General features: G+C 36.2%; 5 protein-coding genes across 5 annotated transcripts; 4 read left to right on the top strand and 1 right to left on the bottom strand.

Moving 5' to 3' along the window:
* Positions 1–3,713: 3,713 nt before the first annotated feature.
* On the top strand, positions 3,714–3,914 carry HELRODRAFT_68708 (hypothetical protein; the record flags this gene model as incomplete). Its single annotated transcript, XM_009028947.1, has 1 exon — positions 3,714–3,914. A coding segment is annotated over one exon (201 nt), but the record flags the coding sequence as incomplete, so codon positions are not given.
* A 156-nt stretch (positions 3,915–4,070) lies between these two features.
* HELRODRAFT_164125 (hypothetical protein) lies at positions 4,071–7,921 on the top strand (the record flags this gene model as incomplete). The annotated part of the gene is made up of 3 exons (XM_009029152.1): positions 4,071–4,182; positions 7,226–7,489; positions 7,665–7,921. The coding sequence occupies 3 exons, from the start codon at positions 4,071–4,073 to the stop codon at positions 7,919–7,921; spliced, it is 633 nt and encodes a 210-aa protein (XP_009027400.1).
* Positions 7,922–11,506: 3,585 nt separating this feature from the next.
* HELRODRAFT_164124 (hypothetical protein) lies at positions 11,507–14,234 on the top strand (the record flags this gene model as incomplete). The annotated part of the gene is made up of 4 exons (XM_009029151.1): positions 11,507–11,658; positions 11,898–12,476; positions 13,101–13,599; positions 13,995–14,234. The coding sequence occupies 4 exons, from the start codon at positions 11,507–11,509 to the stop codon at positions 14,232–14,234; spliced, it is 1,470 nt and encodes a 489-aa protein (XP_009027399.1).
* Positions 14,235–16,544: 2,310 nt separating this feature from the next.
* HELRODRAFT_164123 (hypothetical protein) lies at positions 16,545–17,102 on the top strand (the record flags this gene model as incomplete). Its single annotated transcript, XM_009029150.1, has 2 exons — positions 16,545–16,686; positions 16,837–17,102. 2 exons carry the CDS (start codon positions 16,545–16,547, stop codon positions 17,100–17,102), a joined length of 408 nt encoding a protein of 135 aa, XP_009027398.1.
* Positions 17,103–19,216: 2,114 nt separating this feature from the next.
* Positions 19,217–19,916, bottom strand: HELRODRAFT_164122 (hypothetical protein; the record flags this gene model as incomplete). Its single annotated transcript, XM_009029149.1, has 2 exons — positions 19,217–19,668; positions 19,802–19,916. The coding sequence occupies 2 exons, from the start codon at positions 19,914–19,916 to the stop codon at positions 19,217–19,219; spliced, it is 567 nt and encodes a 188-aa protein (XP_009027397.1).
* Between the last annotated feature and the right edge of the window lie 1,036 nt (positions 19,917–20,952).

Raw genomic sequence — 20,952 nt, 5'->3', positions numbered from 1 at the left:
TATCTTAAACTAAAATAAACAGGCGCGACGATTTTAGATCTAGCTTAATCAATTCTGCGATAGCGTCTACTTATGCAATATATTGTGACAGAAATAAAGCTTGACTCTAGTTTTTATATTATTTTATCATCTTTGTACACATTCATAATGACGAGCACTGATGTTAAATTATCCATTATTTTAATCTTTTAACTATTATAATAATTGATCATTTTATATTTAATTGTAATTTTCATTTATATTTTAGCTTTTGAAGAAACAAAAGAGTTCTCATTATTATTATTATTATTATATTATTATTATTATTATTATTATTATTATTATTATTATTATTATTATTATTATTATTATTATTATTATTGCTATTATTATTATTACACTCGAGACGTCCAGATAAATCGGTCGATCAATCCAATGTTTCAATTCAACTATCAAAGAACTTTTGGAAAGCATGTAAAAAAATTTTCTCGTCGATCACATCAACACCTCCATCATTCGATGTTTAAAAAGGGAGCAACCAACCAGCTACAAAATATTTTCAACTCTAATAAAAAATAGACTTTACAATTTTCTACAACAAAATAAATTCATCAATACCAATATTCAAAAAGATTTCTACCCGAATGTTGACGGTTTATTGGAACATTCCCAAATTTTGACCCACCTGATGAAGAATGCTAAAAAACACCAAAGAACAATAATTGTTGCACTACTAGACCTCGAGGATGCTTTCGGTGAAGTTAGTCGCCTGTTAATCAACTTAATCTTTCATATCATCAAATACCTCAAATAATCGAACCGCTGATATTGTCAATTTACTCTGACTATTCAACAATAATATTAGTGAACAATGAACTAACGCCAGCATTGCCCGTCAGAATAGGGGTTCTCCATGGTGACCCGTATTCCCTTCTAATAGTCAATTTATGCTTCAACCCCTGATGAAAGTTCTCAATACAGAGCTTTATGCCAATTGTGGTTATTTCTGGAGACCAACTGCGGGTTTAAAGACTAGATCCAGGTCAGTTTGCTGGTGATTCAGCTATAGTTTTGAATAGTTCTGAAAGTGCACAAAAATTGATAGAGCTAAACTATGCGTTGTGCACGTTGTCGAACAAGCAGATGAGAATCGACAAATGTCACTCCTTTGGTATGAGGAAGAAAAATTATGACTATCAACAGTTTCTATCAAGGCTAAATGTCCAAAACAAAAACATTCCAAATGTCGAGATTGGTGACAGTTTCATATATTTGGGCAAATTATATGATTATTAGTGCATCCACAAAAAAGCCAGAGATTCAATTAAAACAAAATTAACTAAACTACTGGAGACCACCACGAATTTGAACGCCACTCCTCGGCAAAAACTACAAATTCTTAGGCGATTCATTTAAACTCAGCTGCAATTTGAATTTCGAAATTCACAATGGTCACAATATCATATCATTGAAGGACACGTTGGAAAATGCAAAAGTCAAAATTCGAAATTATTTGAAATAAAGCAGCATCGATGAAACTGTTTGTTTGTGGCGGGAAACGTCAACTAATTTCGAAAGATTTTATAGGATGCTGGCAGAGTCAGGTTCGGTGAAACAGTCGCTCGAGTGGCTGGAGTGACAAGAATTGCATCCAGGCTGGACCATGTGTTTAATCTCCAATGCCAAGGTTTGTAAATTAAAGCAATAAATGAGCACATTTCCCCATCACAAACGTCGCGTTGATCAAAGATCGCCGAAGGATTACCGGGTGTGCTCTATAAGTTTACTAGAAAGTATATATTACAACAGCTTCCCACTAATGCAAACTTATTCTAGATGAAATAAGTCAACAAAATTTCTATGTCCACTATGCAGTTTTTTAAAATTTTTGTTTGGCGCATCGCCACAAATTCTCCACTCCATTTGTGTGCACTCCGTTTAATGTTATGGTGTAATTCACGGTTTGGTGGCTTAGACCGGTTACGGTTGTTATGCTGTTATAAGCAGCCCATTGATCCGTTCAAACTGTTGTACCTAAAATTATTAAAATCCAACTATATTTCATAACCTACCAAAATGAATTTTAAAACATTAATTATTTATGGAATCAATCGGACAGATTATGTCGCTATATCAATGGCAACAAGTGGCAGCATTTCGTCTATCTACTTCCACCAGAAAGGCATCCTTTGTTTGGGTATCGATGTCTCCAAAAACCCAGCGTGTCCTAACTGGGCGTGCATTCTGGTTCCTCAATCTCTTTGCAGATGAGATGTCGCTTTTATCTATCTGAACAATGTGTCCGGGGCCACCTATTCCTGCAGGGTTATCACGAACCCAGTCAATACATAAATCGCGATTTAAATTGAGCCAGTCAGTTCCTGACGTTCAATTTTAAAAGCTCCACAACAGTAGCCTGGCTAATGTCATTTATAGACCAGAAAAACGTGACCTTAAATTTAAAACAACTCGCATCATCATTTTTAAACAAATGAAATTTTTTTATAAACAATGAAAAAAATTTTACCAAAATACAATTTGCAAACGACATTTGGCTACGGCTGTAGACACTTTCATATCTAATTGTTTTTGTGGTGTGAATGAATGAATGAATGAATGAATAAATGAATGAATGAATAAATGAATGAATGGATGGATGGATGGATGAATGAATAAATGAATGTGAATGAATGAATGAATAAATGAATGAATGAATGAATGAATGAATAAATGAATGAATGAATGAATGAATGAATGAATGAATGAATGAAAGAATGAATAAATAAATGAATGAATGAATGAATGAATGAATAAATGAATGAATGAATGTGATTGATTGAATGAATGAATGTGATTGAATAGATAAGTGAATGAATGAATGCATGAATAGAAGAAGGAATAAATGAATAAAAGGAGAAGGGAATAAAAAAAGAATAAGTAAGTGAGTGAGTGAGTGAGTGAGTGAGTGAGTGAGTGAGTGAGTGAGTGAGTGAGTGAGTGAGTGAGTGAGTGAGTGAGTGAGTGAGTGAGTGAGTGGATTTATAGGTGTGTGAGTGAGTGAGTGAATGACATAGCCTGGTGCAAAGGGAGGCCTTAGTCCTGGGCATGACATAAAACTGCATCAAGGCTGCCTTGCGAGCTTTTGAGCAAAAGGCTAGGCCCACCGCTTATAACTGGTGGTTGTCGTCAGGATGGGTGTCCGGATGTAATAAGTTTCCCCAAAATGCCTTAAGTGGTCAAGGGGTGCTAAGAATCCCTGGGAAGTATGCAATAGCGGAGGGATGTTGCAGAAAAATTCAGAATGGCCTCTCTCATTTTATTAAAAAATTATTGCAAGATAGATCTAATTTCTAATTTTTAATTTAAAAATTTTTTAAGTTTTTAGTTTTTAAAATTTTTCATTAAATAATTAATATAATTTTAAATCAAAAAATAATGCATTGTCCTGGGCATGACATAAAACTGCATCCACGCTGCCTTGCGTACTTTTGAGCAAAAGGCTAGGCCCACCGCTTATAAATGGTGGTTGTCGTCAGGATGAGTGTCCGGATGTAAAAATCTCTCCAAAATTATTCTATGCCATCGCAAACAAAAACAACGGCCTCTAGTCCCCTTAAGTGGTCCAGGGGTGTTAAGAATCCCTTGGAAGTATGCAATAGCGGAGATATGTTGCAGAAAAATTCAGAAGGTTACCTACATGGTACTTAGACTTGAAAATCGCAGAAATGCTCTAGCGTAGAAGAATTGACATCTATTGCTTTCAGGATACCCGATGGAAATCGAATGGTGTCTGTCATATCAACTCAGACAAAGAAAAATATAAATTATTCTGGAATGGTCAAAAGACGGCCAAAAATGGTGTTGGAATTTTTGTCAAAGAACCGCTAGCCCAAGAAGTACTGGATATTAAAAGGATCAGCTCACGTCTCATGTAGATCAAGATTCGCCTACAAAAGAAAACAATGACTATTTTTTTCTGCATACGCACCATAGACAGGCGAATCAGAAGAGATAGAAAATGACTTCTGGGCTGCGTTCTCTGACCTCAACAATACCAAAATCTGAAAGAATCCTGATTGGAGGCAATCACAATGGTCACGTTAGAGAAAAAACAGATGGTTTTGACAACGTGCATGGTGGTTTTGGCTATAGAGAACGGAATGAAGATGGCAACCGCATCCTTGAGTTTGCTGAAAGTCACGGGTTTTGTTTACTGAACACATATTTTAAAAAAGAGGTTGGAACATCTCATAACATACAAAATTGGACCATCAGCCACGCAAATTGATTTTTTTGCTGTCAAGCTACAGTGGAAAGAATATTTCAACCGTCTGTTAAATGAAACAAATCCCATCAATGTCAACTTTGACGCTCCACCGATCGAAGGTCCGATTCCAAAAATCACTGTAGAGGAGCTTACAGAAGCTTTGAAAGCTATGAAGGATGGAAAGGCAGCAGGGCCCTTTGGACTCACAAATGACATTATCAAAGTATCTGGTACTGCAGGTATCCAAACGTTACTACAACTTCGCCGTGAAGTCTAGAGAAATTGCTCAATGCCGACTGAATGGAACTATAGCATGACAGTTCCGCTATACAAAGACAAAGGTGATCCATTGAACTGTTCATCATAACGGGGTATACGTCTGTTAGAACACTCCCTGAAAATTGTCGAGAAAATCATTGAGAGAAGATTAACGTCGTGCATCACAATCGGAAATTATCAATTTGGTTTCCTAGCGGGAAAATCAACAATTGATGCAATTCACATCCTTCGGCAACTGCAAGAGAAGTACTTTCAAAGCATCAACAACTATCACCAAGGCTCGATTCTCAGTCCACTGTTATTTTTACTGTGATGGAAGAAATCACTAAACCGATGTGCATTGGTGACATTTGGAATCTAATATATGCTAATGATATCGTTTTAACAGCCACGTCTGAGCAGAATGCAGCACAGATGTTTGATGATTGGAACACCAGACTGGCCGATCATGGATTCAAAGTCAACATCATCAAAACCAAAGCAATGAACAATGGTGAACCCATTCAATCTACAGCTACTAGATGAGAACCCTGTTCAGTTTGTAAAGCTGGTGTTGGTAACAATTCAATCAATTGTCAGCAATGTAACCAGTGATGTCACAAACGTTGTTCAAAAATAATTGGTACTTTATATAAAGTGTCCAATTTTGTTTGTCCTGTTTGCATCAATCCACAACAACAAATTCGAAATAGGAATGTTTTTGAAGCCATTAAGGTAGAGAAAGTCACATCGTTTCAATATCTAGGGGATGTTCTAGATTGTATTGAAACAGCTGAAGCTGCCGTTCGAGCACGCATACGTGCAGCCTGGAATAAATGGCATCTCCTTGCCTCTATATTGATGCGGTGTGACATCCCACTACCACTACGATCAAGATTTTATAAATCTGTGATACGTCCGGTGTTGTTATATGGTGCAGAAACGTGGCCAATGAAAGCCAAACTGGAACAACAACTTCAACGAACCGACATGAAAATGCTCCGATGAGTGCAACGAATTAGTCTGAAGGACCATATCAAATTTACCGAAATCCTGCGTCGTGCTGGTATAGATGATATAAAGGATGAATGCCGGCAACACCGTCTGAGGTGGTTTGGTCATGTCAAACGAAGTGGAAACAGTGCCATAACTTCTCTTGCAGATGTTAAAGTATCTGGCACACGTTTCAAAGGCCGTCCAAAGAAGTCCTGGTCGCAAACAATCGAGCATGACATGAAAGCTCTAAATTTAAATAAAATGGATACAACTGATCGTCTAATTTGGCGCAAAAAATTGATGACAAAGAAAACAATGTCCTACCTCGGGGAACTGGGTCTTTGGACGATAAACGAAGATTGTTGATTGATTGCTATCAATTATCGCCAAACAAATAAACTTGTTTAACGCCAAACAATAAACTCAAATTCAGTCTATAATAACTGTTTGTTAATTCTTTATTCATTTAAAATATCATCAATGGGTTTCTATAACAATTTTTAACTAACTTTGTTTAAAATATTATAGTCGAAATCTTTTGATAAAAAACTGATTAACGCGGTAATTCGCTCGTCATATAGCATATATTGTGACAGAAACACTACTTAACCGATTTTAAATATATTTTTACAATCAAACACTTGTTGGTCAAAGAGCATGAGAGGATCGTACATTGTCTTTTACATCCTATTTATTTACACTTATATATAATTAAAATCTTCGATTGATTTCATTTAGATTTTATTTTTTTGGTCAATAGTGAGGAGTTAGTGAGGTGATCGATAAAAGTGAGGTGATCAATAAGTAAAACTTCCTGGTCATCATTACCATCGTCGTCATCATATCAGCATCATTGTTATTAACATTATTATTATCAATATTATTGATATTGGCAGGATTATTCAAAACTCTATGAGTCGGTAGTATTGTTTTACTATAAAAATAGTTTCGGCCAGTTTGAGGCGGAAAAATTGTTGTGCAAACTAGATAATTGATTATTATCTAATGTTTTCCTGGCTAATGTTTTATAGTGAATGTTGAACATGTAAGTTTTTATCGCACAACTCCTTCTGTGCATCGTAAGTCTACGTGAAAAGTCAGTGGTCGTCATGCCGATGTATGATGAGTTTAGATGCGCACAGTCGTCATTTGGGCATTTGAATTCAAACACAACAAGCCTACATTTTAAAATTGACTCTTGTTGAGCAGACAGTTGTTTTTGAGGATGAGATTGCATGTTTTCCGGTTCTGATGGTAAATTCTAAGTTTAATTTTATCATTATGATTATTAGAAATAATATAATTTTTATTATTCTTTTCTTTATATTTTCATCAATCTTATATAACGATGACATAAAGTTACGATAATACAATATAATATCATTATTATCTTTAGCGTTATTATAAAAATTAACAACAATATACATTCACTCAAAATCTGTAAAGAATGCCAGCACGAGATAGATTTCAATCATGTATATTTGCTAGAGTACCATGATATTCTGCTAAGGTCTTTAAAAGACTACATTAACTCTTCTGAAATTGCACGATGGTCTAAAGTAGCAGAAAGAGGACCAGTGATCCTACTTATATTTGCAATTTGTCAAGGTGGTTTGTGGTTAGGATCCGCGGTTGAGTTGGCGCCTTCTGCTTTTTTAGCTTCTGCCGCCGCCACGGTTTCTCTACAAAATGCTGCCTAACGATAAAAATCACTTGGACAACCAGATAGTCCAAGTTTTTACAGTTGGCGCGCCACGCACGGAGATGATGATGATTTGGAGTCATGTTCGCAAAATGGCTGGTATGAACTCTTCCTAAAGACCTCGGTTGAAAAGGTTGACAACCTAAATAGTTTGGCGCTAGACAATGTCAGAGTCTTGGCAGTTAAAAGCGAGCTTTGGTCAACGTGGTTGAGGACGGTGCCCTACACCTCATGTGGCAGAAGGTTTGATGATTCGGTCATCCGAGTAAGCTTGGGGTTGAGGCTAGGTTTGCCAGTTGTTACCAAATATGTTTGCCACTGCGAAGCAAAGGTTGATCCATTTGGTTATCATAGTCTCTCATGCCGTCTTGGCTCTGGACGCCTGGCAAGACAATCAACGATGAATGATTTCCTGGTTCGCTGCTTTCAGAAAGCTGCCATGCTGGTGATATTTGATTGCAGATAGGAATTTTGGACTTGACAGTCACATAATTTCTCCATGGGCTATGGGACGTTCGCTGGCCTGGGATGTGACGTTCCCCCACACGATGGCCAAAAGATACATCTCTTTCACATCGGTTGAGGCAGGTACCGCGGCTTTAAAAGTATACGACCAAAAATTTTCCATAAGTATGCTACTCTCAATGATTCTAAAATTTTTCAACCAATATGCATCGATATCTTTGGACCAACCGACAACATTACCCATATGTTTTTGAAAACTACATTAAAGAATATATATCGGTTCTGCAAAAATTTAATTCCTTTTGTATATTTGATGGGGTTTTAAATAACCTTTCTGTGCGTAACCCAATAACATAGAGTATAGCAGAACCTGACAATGGTTATAGCCCCATCAATGACTAGTTAATCAACGAAGGGTCTAGTTCTACAGACATACATATTTAAATTTAATTTAAATGATTTATATATTTATTCAATGAAAGTTAAAAAGATGATTTGATTGTCCAAATAATTATTTATTTAGTTAATTAATTAATTAATTGCTATTTTTATTTATTTTATTTATTTTTTTCTTTATTTATATTTTTTAAAGTTAATTTGTTTTTCAGCTGACTCTTTGACATGATATACATACTTACATAAATACATACATTGCTTACAATATGATTACGGAGTTACTGGAGTTGTAGCTAATTGGTTCAATTCGTACTTGTTTGGCAGAACTCAGCAGGTTTTTTTCGAGAACAAATTATCTGGTATTGAAGCAATGTCATCTGGTGTACCACAAGGCTCAGTCCTGGGACCTATTCTGTTTGTACCATACACTGCTGAAGTATATGAAGTAATAGAATTCTTTGGATTTTCATATCATGCGAACGCTGATGACATCCAAATAATAGTTAGCAGTGAACAAGAACTGTTGAAAAGTAAAGTTGAAAATCTCATTGAATGCTTGACTAAAATAGGTACATGGATGTCAAGAAATTGTTTCAAATTGAATCAAAAAAAAACTCAATTTTTACCTGTCGGTACATGGCAACAGCTTTCTAAAATTAATTCAGTCAAAATTGATTATAATGAAATACAATTCTGTGAAAATGCAACAAACTTAGGATGTATTTTTGATTCGAGATTATTTTTCAAGGATCACATAAAAAACATATCTAAATCATGTTCTTATCAGCTTTGCCAGTTATACCGCGTTCGAAAATCTTTACATCAAACAACCATGCAGACATAAATTCATCGTTTGTTCATTCATGGTTAGACTACTGTAATAGCTTGTTCCATGGATTATCAGAGAGATCTATTGCTTTTCTTCAATCGATACAGAATAGAGCTGCAAAATATAACTGTTGGACGTAGAAAGTATGACCATGTGATACCCATTTTAAGAGACCTACATTGGCTAACAGTTAAAAAAAGAATCAACTATAAGATTTGTGTGACTATGTATAAGGCTATGAACGGGTTGTTACTAGTATATCTAGTAAATAAAACTAAAAAAAACCAGCTTCTTCAACGGCTGTAAAATTGAGATCAGATTATGCCAACTTACTGGCAGTGACAACTCAACTACAAACTGCAACTAGAAATATTGCCGTGTCAGGACCAATTGCCTGGAACAGTCTTCCGCAATCGTTCAGAATGCCTAGACTAAAGCTTGATGATTTTAAGAGGAACTTAAAACATATTTATTTTTGACGTAGAAATATTTTATCGATTTGTACTTTATTGACCTTCACTGATTTCATTTATAATAGATAGAGCTTTCGAGAAATATTAATTTTATAATGCGCTTAATAAATTGTTGATAATAATAATAATAATACATACATATATACATACATACATACATACATACATACATACATACATACATACATACATACATACATACATGCATACATACATACATACATACATACATACATACATACATACATACATACATACATACATACATACATACATACATACATACATACATAATTACAGCTAATATTTGAATACACTTCAATTATTAATAACTCAAAAGTAGGAGAATAAGATAATAAATCATCCCGAACAACATAATTTAAATGACTTTTAATAAATAAACCAACACCACCACCTAGGTTACCTATACCATTTTTAGATACAAAATTAAAATTAGGCAAATTAATTAAATTAGCGGTCTGATCACATAACCAAGTTTCACTCACAGCTACCAAATCAAAATTACCACCACAATAATCAAGCAAAACATTCAACTCAGTCATTTTGTTAAACATACTTCGAATGTTAATGTGAAAGTCAGAAAAAGAATTTGGATTAATAAATGCATAAACCTTATCCGGAGGTAAAAAAGAACACACATTATTTAAATCATTCAACAAATTACTATCAGGATCAACATCATCAAGCCGACCAGGTTTAACTTCATTATTGTCAGGCGTCATCTATCAGATGAAGATAAATTGGCCATTGTTCATCATTTTTCATATTGAGATAAAGTTTATTAGAAACATCATTCTTCATGTTTGTTGTTGTTTTTGTCATCGGTTTTTTTGGGGTTGAACCTCCATTCTTTGACGATGATATGTTGATTTCTTAAATTTCCAATTTAATTTTATTGAAATTTACATTTAATATATTATCCATACTGGGAATTTTAGAAAAATTAACACTTACGTCGGTTGGTAGAGATTCCAATAAATTGTTTTTGTTTAATTGCAAGATAATTGTAACAATATCAAGCATTTTGTCCTCTTTTTTATTGCTTTTCGCAGAATTTTTTTCCATGTTTGCAAACTTTTCATTTTTAACAAATTCTAAGTCATTTTTTAAAGTATTTAATGCAGTAGTAATATCGTCAGAAAATCAACAACATTTGAAATAAACACGTCATTTTGAAGTAAATTTAAGTTATTTATCAAAAAATATAAAACCTCATTCACCGACAAATTACCTTTAGACGCCATTTTTCCAATATATATGAATTGAATTGAATACATACATACATACATACATACATACATACATACATACATACATACATACATACATACATACATACATACATACATACATACATACATACATACATACATACATACATACATACGTACGTACATACGTACATACCTACATACGTACATACATACATACATACATACACACACACACTCACACACACACACACACATACATACCTACATCTGTGTCTCCATGCTTTTTTTTCCTGAATAAATTGAATTGAATACATACATACATATTTCTGTCCAGAAACCCCAAAGATAAATAAACACTGGAATCTGAAATTGATTTTAGCTCCGTCATAGCTTTTACCAACAAGGGGAATATACATACATACATACATACATACATACATACATACATACATACATACATACATACATACATACATACATACATACATACATACATACATACATACATACATACATACATACATACATGCATGCATGCATGCATGCATGCATGCATACACACATACATACGTGCGGAGACCAGTACATACATGTACAGGTCTCCGCACAGGTTGGCAGATTTAGATTTTAAGTTATAAATTCGTATAAATTCGTATTTAAAGTTATATATCCACATTTATTTTAATCTAATTAATTTTAATTATATATTTGTATTTAATCTTAAGTTATATATCCGGTTTTAATTTTAAGTTATATAATTATATTTAAGTAATATAATTTAAGCGGCACACAGGTGCTTGGTTTTAAAGTTGTTTTTCTACAAGTTTTTATGTTATAAGCCTTATGTACAGTTTACAATAATAATAACAGTTTGCGCTGCTAGTTTCTTAATGTTGAGTCAAGGACATGTACCCAGCACGACTTCTCTCACTGTGTCATGTGTGTTATAAACATTTTAAATTGAGGCAGGATGGTACTCTCGTTAGACATGGTGGAAAAGTGAATGGCTCGGAATGTCCGGGATCTTCGAAGCACCCACCTTCGAGCAGGAAACGAAGGTCGCTCAATGTCGTCAACGCAAACATCTCAAAGACGAGTGAAGAGACTCAAGGCTTCTTGATACTGCTGTCGATATGAAGAGTAAATCGTCACTGGCCGAAAATTTTTTTGAAAAATCATCTGGCTGTTGGTTAGTTGACCATGTGCCCAAGCAATCGCGTGGTAAGTTTGGCCGGATGTTGAAGGATATTTTGAAAAACATTTGCGATAACCCATCAAATGCCACTCTCTGGTTCAGGTTGCTATTTATTCCCCGCTTGATTCTCCGAAAGGAGCATCGAGGGGGTGGACGAAACAACATCAGCGCAAAAATTAATAGCAGATTAGATGCCTTTGGAGGGGGCTCATTGGAAGAGTTGATGAAATCTGTCGAACCAATTGTAAAGGAGCAAGATGAAAGGGTTCGTAAACCAAAGCTAAGTGCTTTAGTCAAATGCAAAATAGAACAGGGAAACGTTAGAAATGCTATGAGGATTTTAGCATCGACGGATACGATGGCTCCGGATTCGGCAGACACTATCAACTCCTTAAAGGACAAGCATCCTCCCGCTTTGTTAGACAGAAAACCAAGTCCCAATAAAGAATCGATAAGCGTTACTGTTAATCCCCAACAAATTATGTTGTGCTTGAGGCAGTTTCCAAAAGGAACGACAGGAGGTAGAGATGGTCTAACTCCACAGCAAATAAGTGATTTAACACATGATAAGATAGAAACAGCAGAAATCAGTGCCATGACCGGTTTTATCAATCTGCTGTTGGGCGGCGTTTTTCCACCCGAGGTAGTTCCATACTTGTTTGGCGGGAGATTGGTGGCCTTGTCAAAGAAGGACGGTGGTGTCAGACCTATTGCCTTTGGATGTGTATGGAGACGCTGGGCTGCAAAATGTGCGTTATTAGTCATCAAGGACAGGATGGGTCCAATTTTCGAACCTCAGCAGGTTGGTGTCGGAATTAGCGGTAGAGCAGAAGGAGCGATACACGCTGTCAGGCGATTCGTCAATAATATGAAGGAAGATGAAGGCTTTCTAAAACTTGATTTTTCAAATGCTTTCAATTCGATTCGTCGTGACCATATGCTTCAATGCGTCAAATCTCGGCTCCAGAAATTTTCAATTTTTGCTTGTTGGCGTACGATGCTGATTCATTCCTGTCACTTAATAACAGCATCATTTTTTCATCAAAAGGTGTGCAACAAGGGGATCCTTTTGGACCGTTGCTTTTTTCTCTGTCGATTGATCCACTGGTGAAGACATTTCGATCTAAATTTGTTGTCGCATACTTGGATGATATTGCGTTGGGTGGATGTGTAAAGGACCTAATGGATGATGTGGATTTGATCAACAATAATGGTCGTGAATATGGTCTCAAGTTGAATTTTAAAAAAATGTGAAATCACTACAAATTCAACAGCTTTACCCCTCGCCCAAACAAATATTGAAAGAATTGAGATGAATGACCTAGAATTTTTGGGTTCGATAGTTTTTAGAGGAAAACGCCATGATAATTTTTGGGCTAAAAAGCTGGAGGATTTTAAACATATTATGTCAATGATGACGGAGATTGGCAAGCATGACGCCCTTGTCCTGTTGACGCAGGCGGCATTCATTTCAAGGCTGTCATACTTTTTACGTACCTCTCCTGGCCTGTCTCAACAAACGTCAGATGAATTTAACAACGAACTGCGCATGGGTTTTCAGACTATATTTAATGTGTTTTTTGATGATAAAGGTTGGAGGCAGGCTATATTGCCGGTAAATATGAGTGGACTGAGTTTGGGTGTCGTGGCCGAGCTGGCACCATCAGCATTTTTGTCATCGGCCGCGGCCACGGCAGCCCTCCAGGAAAAGATCTTACCAATGGATGTAGCATACCAGGATGATTTGAGACTTGAAACATTTCGAAGCTGGTGCACGGTTTACGGGGATATAATGGACATAAATGTGTGTCGCAGAAAAAATGGAATGAACCACCTTTGAATAATTCAAAATCGAAACTGGATGAATTAAATGATTCTCCCTCAGATAAAGCCAGGTTGATGGCCGTTAGAAGTGAATTGGAATCTGCATGGCTAAGGGCTATTCCCAGTGCAGCTTGGGGTACAAGACTTGACAATGGTTCTATTAGAGTGAGTTTATGCTTGAGGCTTGGGTTGCGGTGGTGTCAGGTTACAGATGCTTGTATGGGGCGGATGTTTTTCAGTTGGGTCACCATGGTTTATCGTGTAGGCTTATTTCAGGAAGACAAGCAAGACACTCTGCCATGAATTATGATATATGCAGATTGTTCCAGAAAGCAGATATACCCGCCGTTAAAGAACCAGCAGGCAATCTGATAGCAATCTGATAGCAATTTCAGGCCAGATGGCTACACCCTGGTACCGTGGTCTCAAGGTTGCTGTTTATCATGGGATGTGACGTTCCCTCACACGTTAGCCGAAAGGTACATCAATTACACGGCTATTGAGCAAGGTTCCGCTGCCGTGAAGGCTGCTGAATTAAAGAATACTAAGTACAAAGATCTAAACGACAATACGAGTTTTCGTTCCGATCTGCGTGGAGACATTTGGCCCAGTTGATAAACAGACACAATTATTTTTTGATAACATAGGTGCTAAAATAGTTGAAAAATCCGGTGATCCCAATGATAAAATTTATATAAAGCAAAATATATCGTTGTTGTTGCAAAAGTTTAATTTATTTTGTATTTTAGAGAACATTGCTAAGTGCCCTACTGTGCGAGACCCTGTACACTAATATTATCTGTTGAGCAGGGGCGAAATGATAGTTTTTATGGCTATTGTTTTTAACCAAGGGCTCGCACATACATACGTACGTACATACATGAACTCATACATACATGCATACTAACATAAAACATACACATACTTACACACATATACTCACACATACACATACATTACTTTTAACAGTGTTTATAGTTTTTAATCCTATTTTATCCATAGTTCTTTTTCCTATATTTAATTAAGCACCATTTGTTTTAATTACTACAAATTAAGACTGAACGGAAAGCTACACCAGCTCGGAGGAAAGGAAAAGGGACAAGAATGCCCAGGTTTCATGAAAGCGGTTGAGTCTATAGAACCTCCGTGCTAGTCCTCCCGCACCACATCCATCAACATGGATCGCAAAGCCGCACGCACACCTTCAGCTTCTACCGCAAAGCTTCCGGAGATTGACTTTAACGTTTTTTTCAACAGGCTGACGGTCGCCTTGAAAACAATATCTATGTGTTGATCATTGTGCCAAAACCGGGCAGGGTGAAAGTAATCAGAGATTTGATGCTTCTGATGATGGTTATTTGTAATGATCCCTGTGACCCAACACGCTGGTATAGGCTCCATTGTTTTTTCTATATATTTTTTATAAGCCTAGCAGAGGGGGTCAAAGATTCAATCAGGATCACCACGTTAACAAACTCTTGACGGAATATTCCACCTTGGGGGTCGAGTCACTTGCGACTGGCTTTGAAAACGACCGCATCATAAAGCCGCAAAAAATAATTTAAACTGTTGAATACCAGCGTGTCTGTCCGTATAGAACAGGGCAATCTTTCGGTGGCCGTCAAACTTGTCTGCTCCTTCGAGGGCTTGACTGAGACAGTCTAAACCCAATGCCATTCATCTCAAGGCACCGAGGCCTTTCTCGCACTGGAAAAATCAAGTGAATGCGTTTCACCTAACCAAAAATCGTTTCACATATTCAAAAACGGTTCCTCCGGCGGCCTCGATTGCCAAAAGCCTCAAAACATAAAAGATTTGATTTCAGGCCTACTACCAATCAATGATTTTTAAGCTTCCTATGCCAATTTATAAATTTGATTTAATTTAGCGCCTGTTCAAACGCCGCCAGCCGTTTTTTGGAGTCGATTGGTTGCGTTGACTAAAAAAGATGAAGAGGTTAGACCCATTGCGGTTTCTAAATTTTTTGAAAAGGCTGGCCAGCAAATGTGTTTTGACTATTCAATTGGGTGTTGGAATGAAGGGAAGCGCTGAGGCGCCTCCCTTGCCGTACATGCCGTTCGCAAACTGGTCTTAGACCTACCCAATCAGTGGAGTTTTTAATGCCTTGAGGAGAGATTCGATGTTGGAGGCAGTCAAACAGTTCTGCCTTAAAATTTATAACTATTTTCATTCTTTTTGGTTACCATACCTGGGTGGTGGAATCATCTGAGGGGGAGCAACAAGGTGATCCTTTGGGGCTTTGTTGTTCTCTTTGACCATTCATCCAGTGTTAGAGAAATTCCTATCAAAATTCGTTTGCTGCTACTGGACGGTATCAGTTTGGCCGCCGAGAGTCCGGTTTCGGCTGTTTATTTTTTGTTTTCCGGTGGTGCGTGCACGCACGTGTTTAGCTGTTGCAAACATACTAATTTAATTTAAATAACAATTTTATTTTTAGCTACTTTAAATTTTCTCAATTAGGTTCTAGTTTTCTGTTTTATTAATTTTATTTTTTTTGTCCGCTTTTACTTTTAATCACTCTTTACTCGTTACTAATTATTGTTCACATCTGAACGAACGCATGATTCAATACGCATGCCAACAACTGCTTGATTTTCAACCCGACAAATTCGCCATTAATTCGCCGCTACGAAAAACTCTATTCCTTAAAAAAATTTGGAACCCCGATCATTACCAACATCAGCACCTTTCCTCTTTTCCTCAATCGTTACAGCACTCTTCAACAACTTTAACATAAACACACCCGGCTCATCTACCTAACACTAATTCACCAGCAGCAATACCAGTAGTAGTTTCATCAACCCGTAAAAGAAGCAACCACCCCAGTTGACGCTCTTCACCTAATCATTCCATTCTCATCAAAATCAAACTCACCCCGACTTCCAACCCTGCCAAAATCACTCCATGTCACCCACCATCTACATTTTGAATGTCACTAGCATTGTCAAGCGACATGCTATTAAACATTTGAGATGTGATGTGTATCATCTCCACCCTGACATCATTGTCATCACCGAGTCATGGCTTAGGCCAGATCACCCTGGTGGTTTGATCGCAATAAATGGCTACACACACACATTTCAGAGAAGACCGCCCTGGCAGGCGGCGTGGAGGAGGTGTTATCTATTTTAAGTCATCCATCTTATCTCAAATTCACATCGTTTCGCCTCATGCCATTAATGATGCACTGGAAAAGCTTTTTTAAAGTGCATTATTGACAGTGAACCATACTTCATCTGCGCCATCTGTCATCCACCAAATCATCCATCATACGAAGTCTCCTTCTTGATGGGTTACATCGATGAACTCTCCAACACTTCGTTGGGGAGCGACTCAAAACTCATCATTGGGGGTGACTTCAACTCGACCATCATTTCATCCTTCAAACAGGTCTACATCCTATATTCGGGGATTCCACCCACCACGGCCACAACCATGACAGAATATATGGGATTAATGTAAACCTGGACATCTCTCACACTTATAGGTTACACGTTTCAACACATCATCTTGAGGTGGTTGCTGCCCCTCCACCTCCACCAACAATTCAACATCTAGAAACAACATAACGAGAAACGTCTTCTCATTTTGCCGTCGTCATCCTTCACAGAATATTGCCTGCCTTCAACATCAACTCATCTCAACAACATAGATTTCAACAATATCTTTAACTTCAGCATCATCACCACCAACAATACTCTAACAGCAATTTTTAATAATAATACTATTAGTTTTGGTAATATTAATGGGAACATTCTTTTATTTACCGAAAAAATAAAATCTAAATGAAATCAATCGAAAATTATTAATTATATATCAGAGTGTAAATAAATAAGATATAAAATATAATGTACGATCCTCTTATGTTCTTTGATCAACGAGTGCTTGAGAGTAAAAGAAATATATTTAAAATCGGTTAAGTAGTGTTTCTGTCACAATATACGCTATATGACGAGTCATATAGCATATCATAGTCATATGATGGAATCACAGTTCGAAACAACATGTTTATTTGTTTGGCGATAACTGCATAGTGGACATAGAAATGTTGTTGACTTACCCCATTTAAATAAGTTTGCATTAATGTGAAGCTGTTGTATTAAATATTTTCTAGTAAACTTATAGAGCACTCCCGGTAATCCTTCGACGATCTTTGACCAACGCGACGTTTGTGATGGAGAAATGTGTTCATTTATTGCTTTAATTAACAAACCTTGGCATTGGAGATTAAATACATGGTCAAGGCTGGATGCAATTTTTGTCTCTTCCAGCAATTTGAGTGACTGTTTCACCGAACCTGACTCCGCCAGCATTTTATCAACTTTTTCGAAATTAGTTGATGTTTCCCGCCACAGACAAATAGTTTCATCGATGCTGCTTGACTTTAAATAATTTCTGATTTTGACTTTTGTCTTTTTCAATGTGTTCTTCAATGAGATGATATTGTGACCACAATAGCTGTCCGGCAGGGAAAGCATCTCGGACACACAACCATTGATTGTCGTAGTCAGCCATTGTCTAACGTTTTCCACGATTAAGCTGTCAAGGTTTTTCGAGACCCATGTTGATGAAAAGTTATAATTTCGAAATTCAAATTGCAGCTGAGTTGAAATAAATCGCCTAAGAATATGTAGTTTTTTCTGAGGAATGACGTTCAATTTCGTGGTGGTCTCCAGTAGTTTAGTTAAATTTGTTTTAATTGACTCTCTAGCATTTTTGTCGTTGCACTCGTAATCGTATAATTTGCCCAAATATATGAAACTGTCACCAATCTCGACATTTGGAATGTTTTTGTTTTGGACATTTAGCCTTGATAGAAACTGTTGATAGTCATAATTTTTCTTCCTCATACCAAAGGAGTGACATTTGTCGATTCCCATCTGCTTGTTCGACCACGTGCACCACGCATAGTTTAGCTCTATCAATTTTTGTGCACTTTCAGAACTATGCAAAACTATAGCTGAATCACCAGCAAACTGACCTGGATCTAGTCTTTAAACCCGCAGTTGGTCCCCAGAAATAGCCACAATTGGCATGAAGCTCTGTATTGAGAGCCCCTTTTCTGGCGGGCAATGCTGGCGTTAGTTCATTGTTGACAGATATTATTGTTGAATAGTCAGAGTAAATTGATAATATTTAAGGTATTTGATGATATGAAAGGATTGAGTTGATTAACAGGTGACTAACTTCGCCGAAAGCATTCTTGAGGTTTAGCAGTGCGACGATTACTGTTCTTTGGTGTTTTTTTGCATCCTTTATCAGGTGGGTCAACGTTTGTGAATGCTCCAATAAACCGTCCACCTTCGGGTAGAAACATTTTTGAATATTGGTGTTGATGAATTTATTTTGTTGTAGAAAATTGTAAAGTCTATTTTTTATTAGAGTTGAAAATATTTTGTAGCCGGTTGGTTGAAGGGTTATAGAACGAAAATTAGCCGGGTCTTTGGGATTCCCTTTTTTGTATATTAAAATTGTTAAAGCTTTTCTCCAACAATTTGGTATCGTAGATGAGGCCCAACATTTTAACGGTAACTTATAGAGAAAGGTTCTAAGAATTGGACATCTTTTGAAAACTATTATCGATATTCGATCCAATGGACACGGAGAGGCGCGAGATTTACTTCCACAATGTTTGAAACTGTTTCGTATGTTTGAGGACCGACATCACTTCCGTATAAGGGCAACGGCAAAGACGGGATCCAGTCCGGAATGTTGTAATAACATTTATCATCGGCTTCCATTGTGCTGTAGAAGAAATTGCTTTCTTTTTCAACATCGAATGATGGAGGTGTTGTGGTGAGCGAGAAAATTTTTTTGCATGCTTTCCAAAAGTTTTTTGATAGTTGAATTGAAACGTCGGATTTACCTTGACGCCTCGAGTAATGAAGCTTAGACCTTATCAATTTGCTGACTGCAATTATTTCATTGTTGAACGAATTATTGTTGCGTCCAAGGATTTTCAAGTTTTTCAATTTCTTCTTGAGTTGTTTAATGACGCAATTTTGATTTGTTGATGTTTTGGGTTTAACTGTTCCAAACGTATTATCGAAGTAGTTAGGTAAAAGGGTTAAAATTTTACGCATACAGTAAGTCCACAAATTTCTGATGAAAATATGCGTTAGCTTCAGCCCATTGGCTTTGCGTTTTTGGCAGTTTAATACCCGGGAGTGGGTTTGGAGTTGCTGAGGAAGTAGTTGTGTGTTGAAACTGCTGAAGCTCGTTCTCTGATTTATTTATTTCGACGTCCGGGACGGTTGTTTTCAGCGATTTGAACATTTTGCAAGTTCGACGGTGCATTAGTAATCCCTTTCTACCTTTGCAGTATTTACCACATTCACAACGCAACATATTATCAAAATTATTTTTATTATTATTAATTATGTTGTTATTATCTGTTAAAATGATAGAAGAAATTTTAATATTTTCTTTCATAGAAACCTTCAATCTAGTAGATTCGTACATAGTATTTTTCGTACAGCGCCAGGAGTGTCTATTCACGAATTTAAAATTATTGAAACAATAAGGACATTTTGTCGCATTTACATTATTTAAAATTTTAAAAACTAAAATTAGGAAAATAATTAATTTAAAATTTAATTGTTTATTTAAACCCATATTCAAATACAATGCCATTATGCTCGCAATTTCACTAACACTACCAACCAAAATTAAAATATATTAAAACTTTTAAAATCAAGTTATTGCAATAAAAGCAACGTTAAAACGGCTCTCGTGTTTCAATACAAGCGCAATAACAATAATAATAGTCTTTACTAACAGTAATAATAACATTAACAATAGTGTCAATGATAATAATAATAATGGGAACAGATCTTTTATTTTTCATCAAATGCTTAAAATCAATAATTAATAAATTAATTAATAGAGAAATAGTCATGATTAAAATAAAATCATAATCATCATAGTTAGCGATGATAAGATAGTTATGAAATAAGTACAGCGATGATAAGATAGTTATGAAAATTGATTCACGCATTGTTCCGATCACAATATATGGCATATGATAAATATGATAGAATTTAAAAATAGATTATATGATTATATAATAATAGTAATAATAATAATCATAGTAACGATGATATAATCATATCTAACTCTATCGATAATTTTCTGCAGCAATATTTTGATAAATTTTATAAAATCATGAGCTCAACTTACAACATCAAACGTCACGATCAGATCATCAGACCCTCCATTGATCAGCCCATTCATCAAATATCTACTTTGCCAAAAAAATAAATTCATGAGATCAGGATCCATCCTCAAAGATCACCAAATACATCAACACACT

The sequence above is a fragment of the Helobdella robusta genome (assembly GCF_000326865.2).
Source record: "Helobdella robusta unplaced genomic scaffold HELROscaffold_6, whole genome shotgun sequence".
In the NCBI taxonomy this organism is placed as follows: Eukaryota; Metazoa; Annelida; class Clitellata; order Rhynchobdellida; family Glossiphoniidae; genus Helobdella; species Helobdella robusta.
This window is presented reverse-complemented; position numbering and strand designations above follow the sequence as displayed.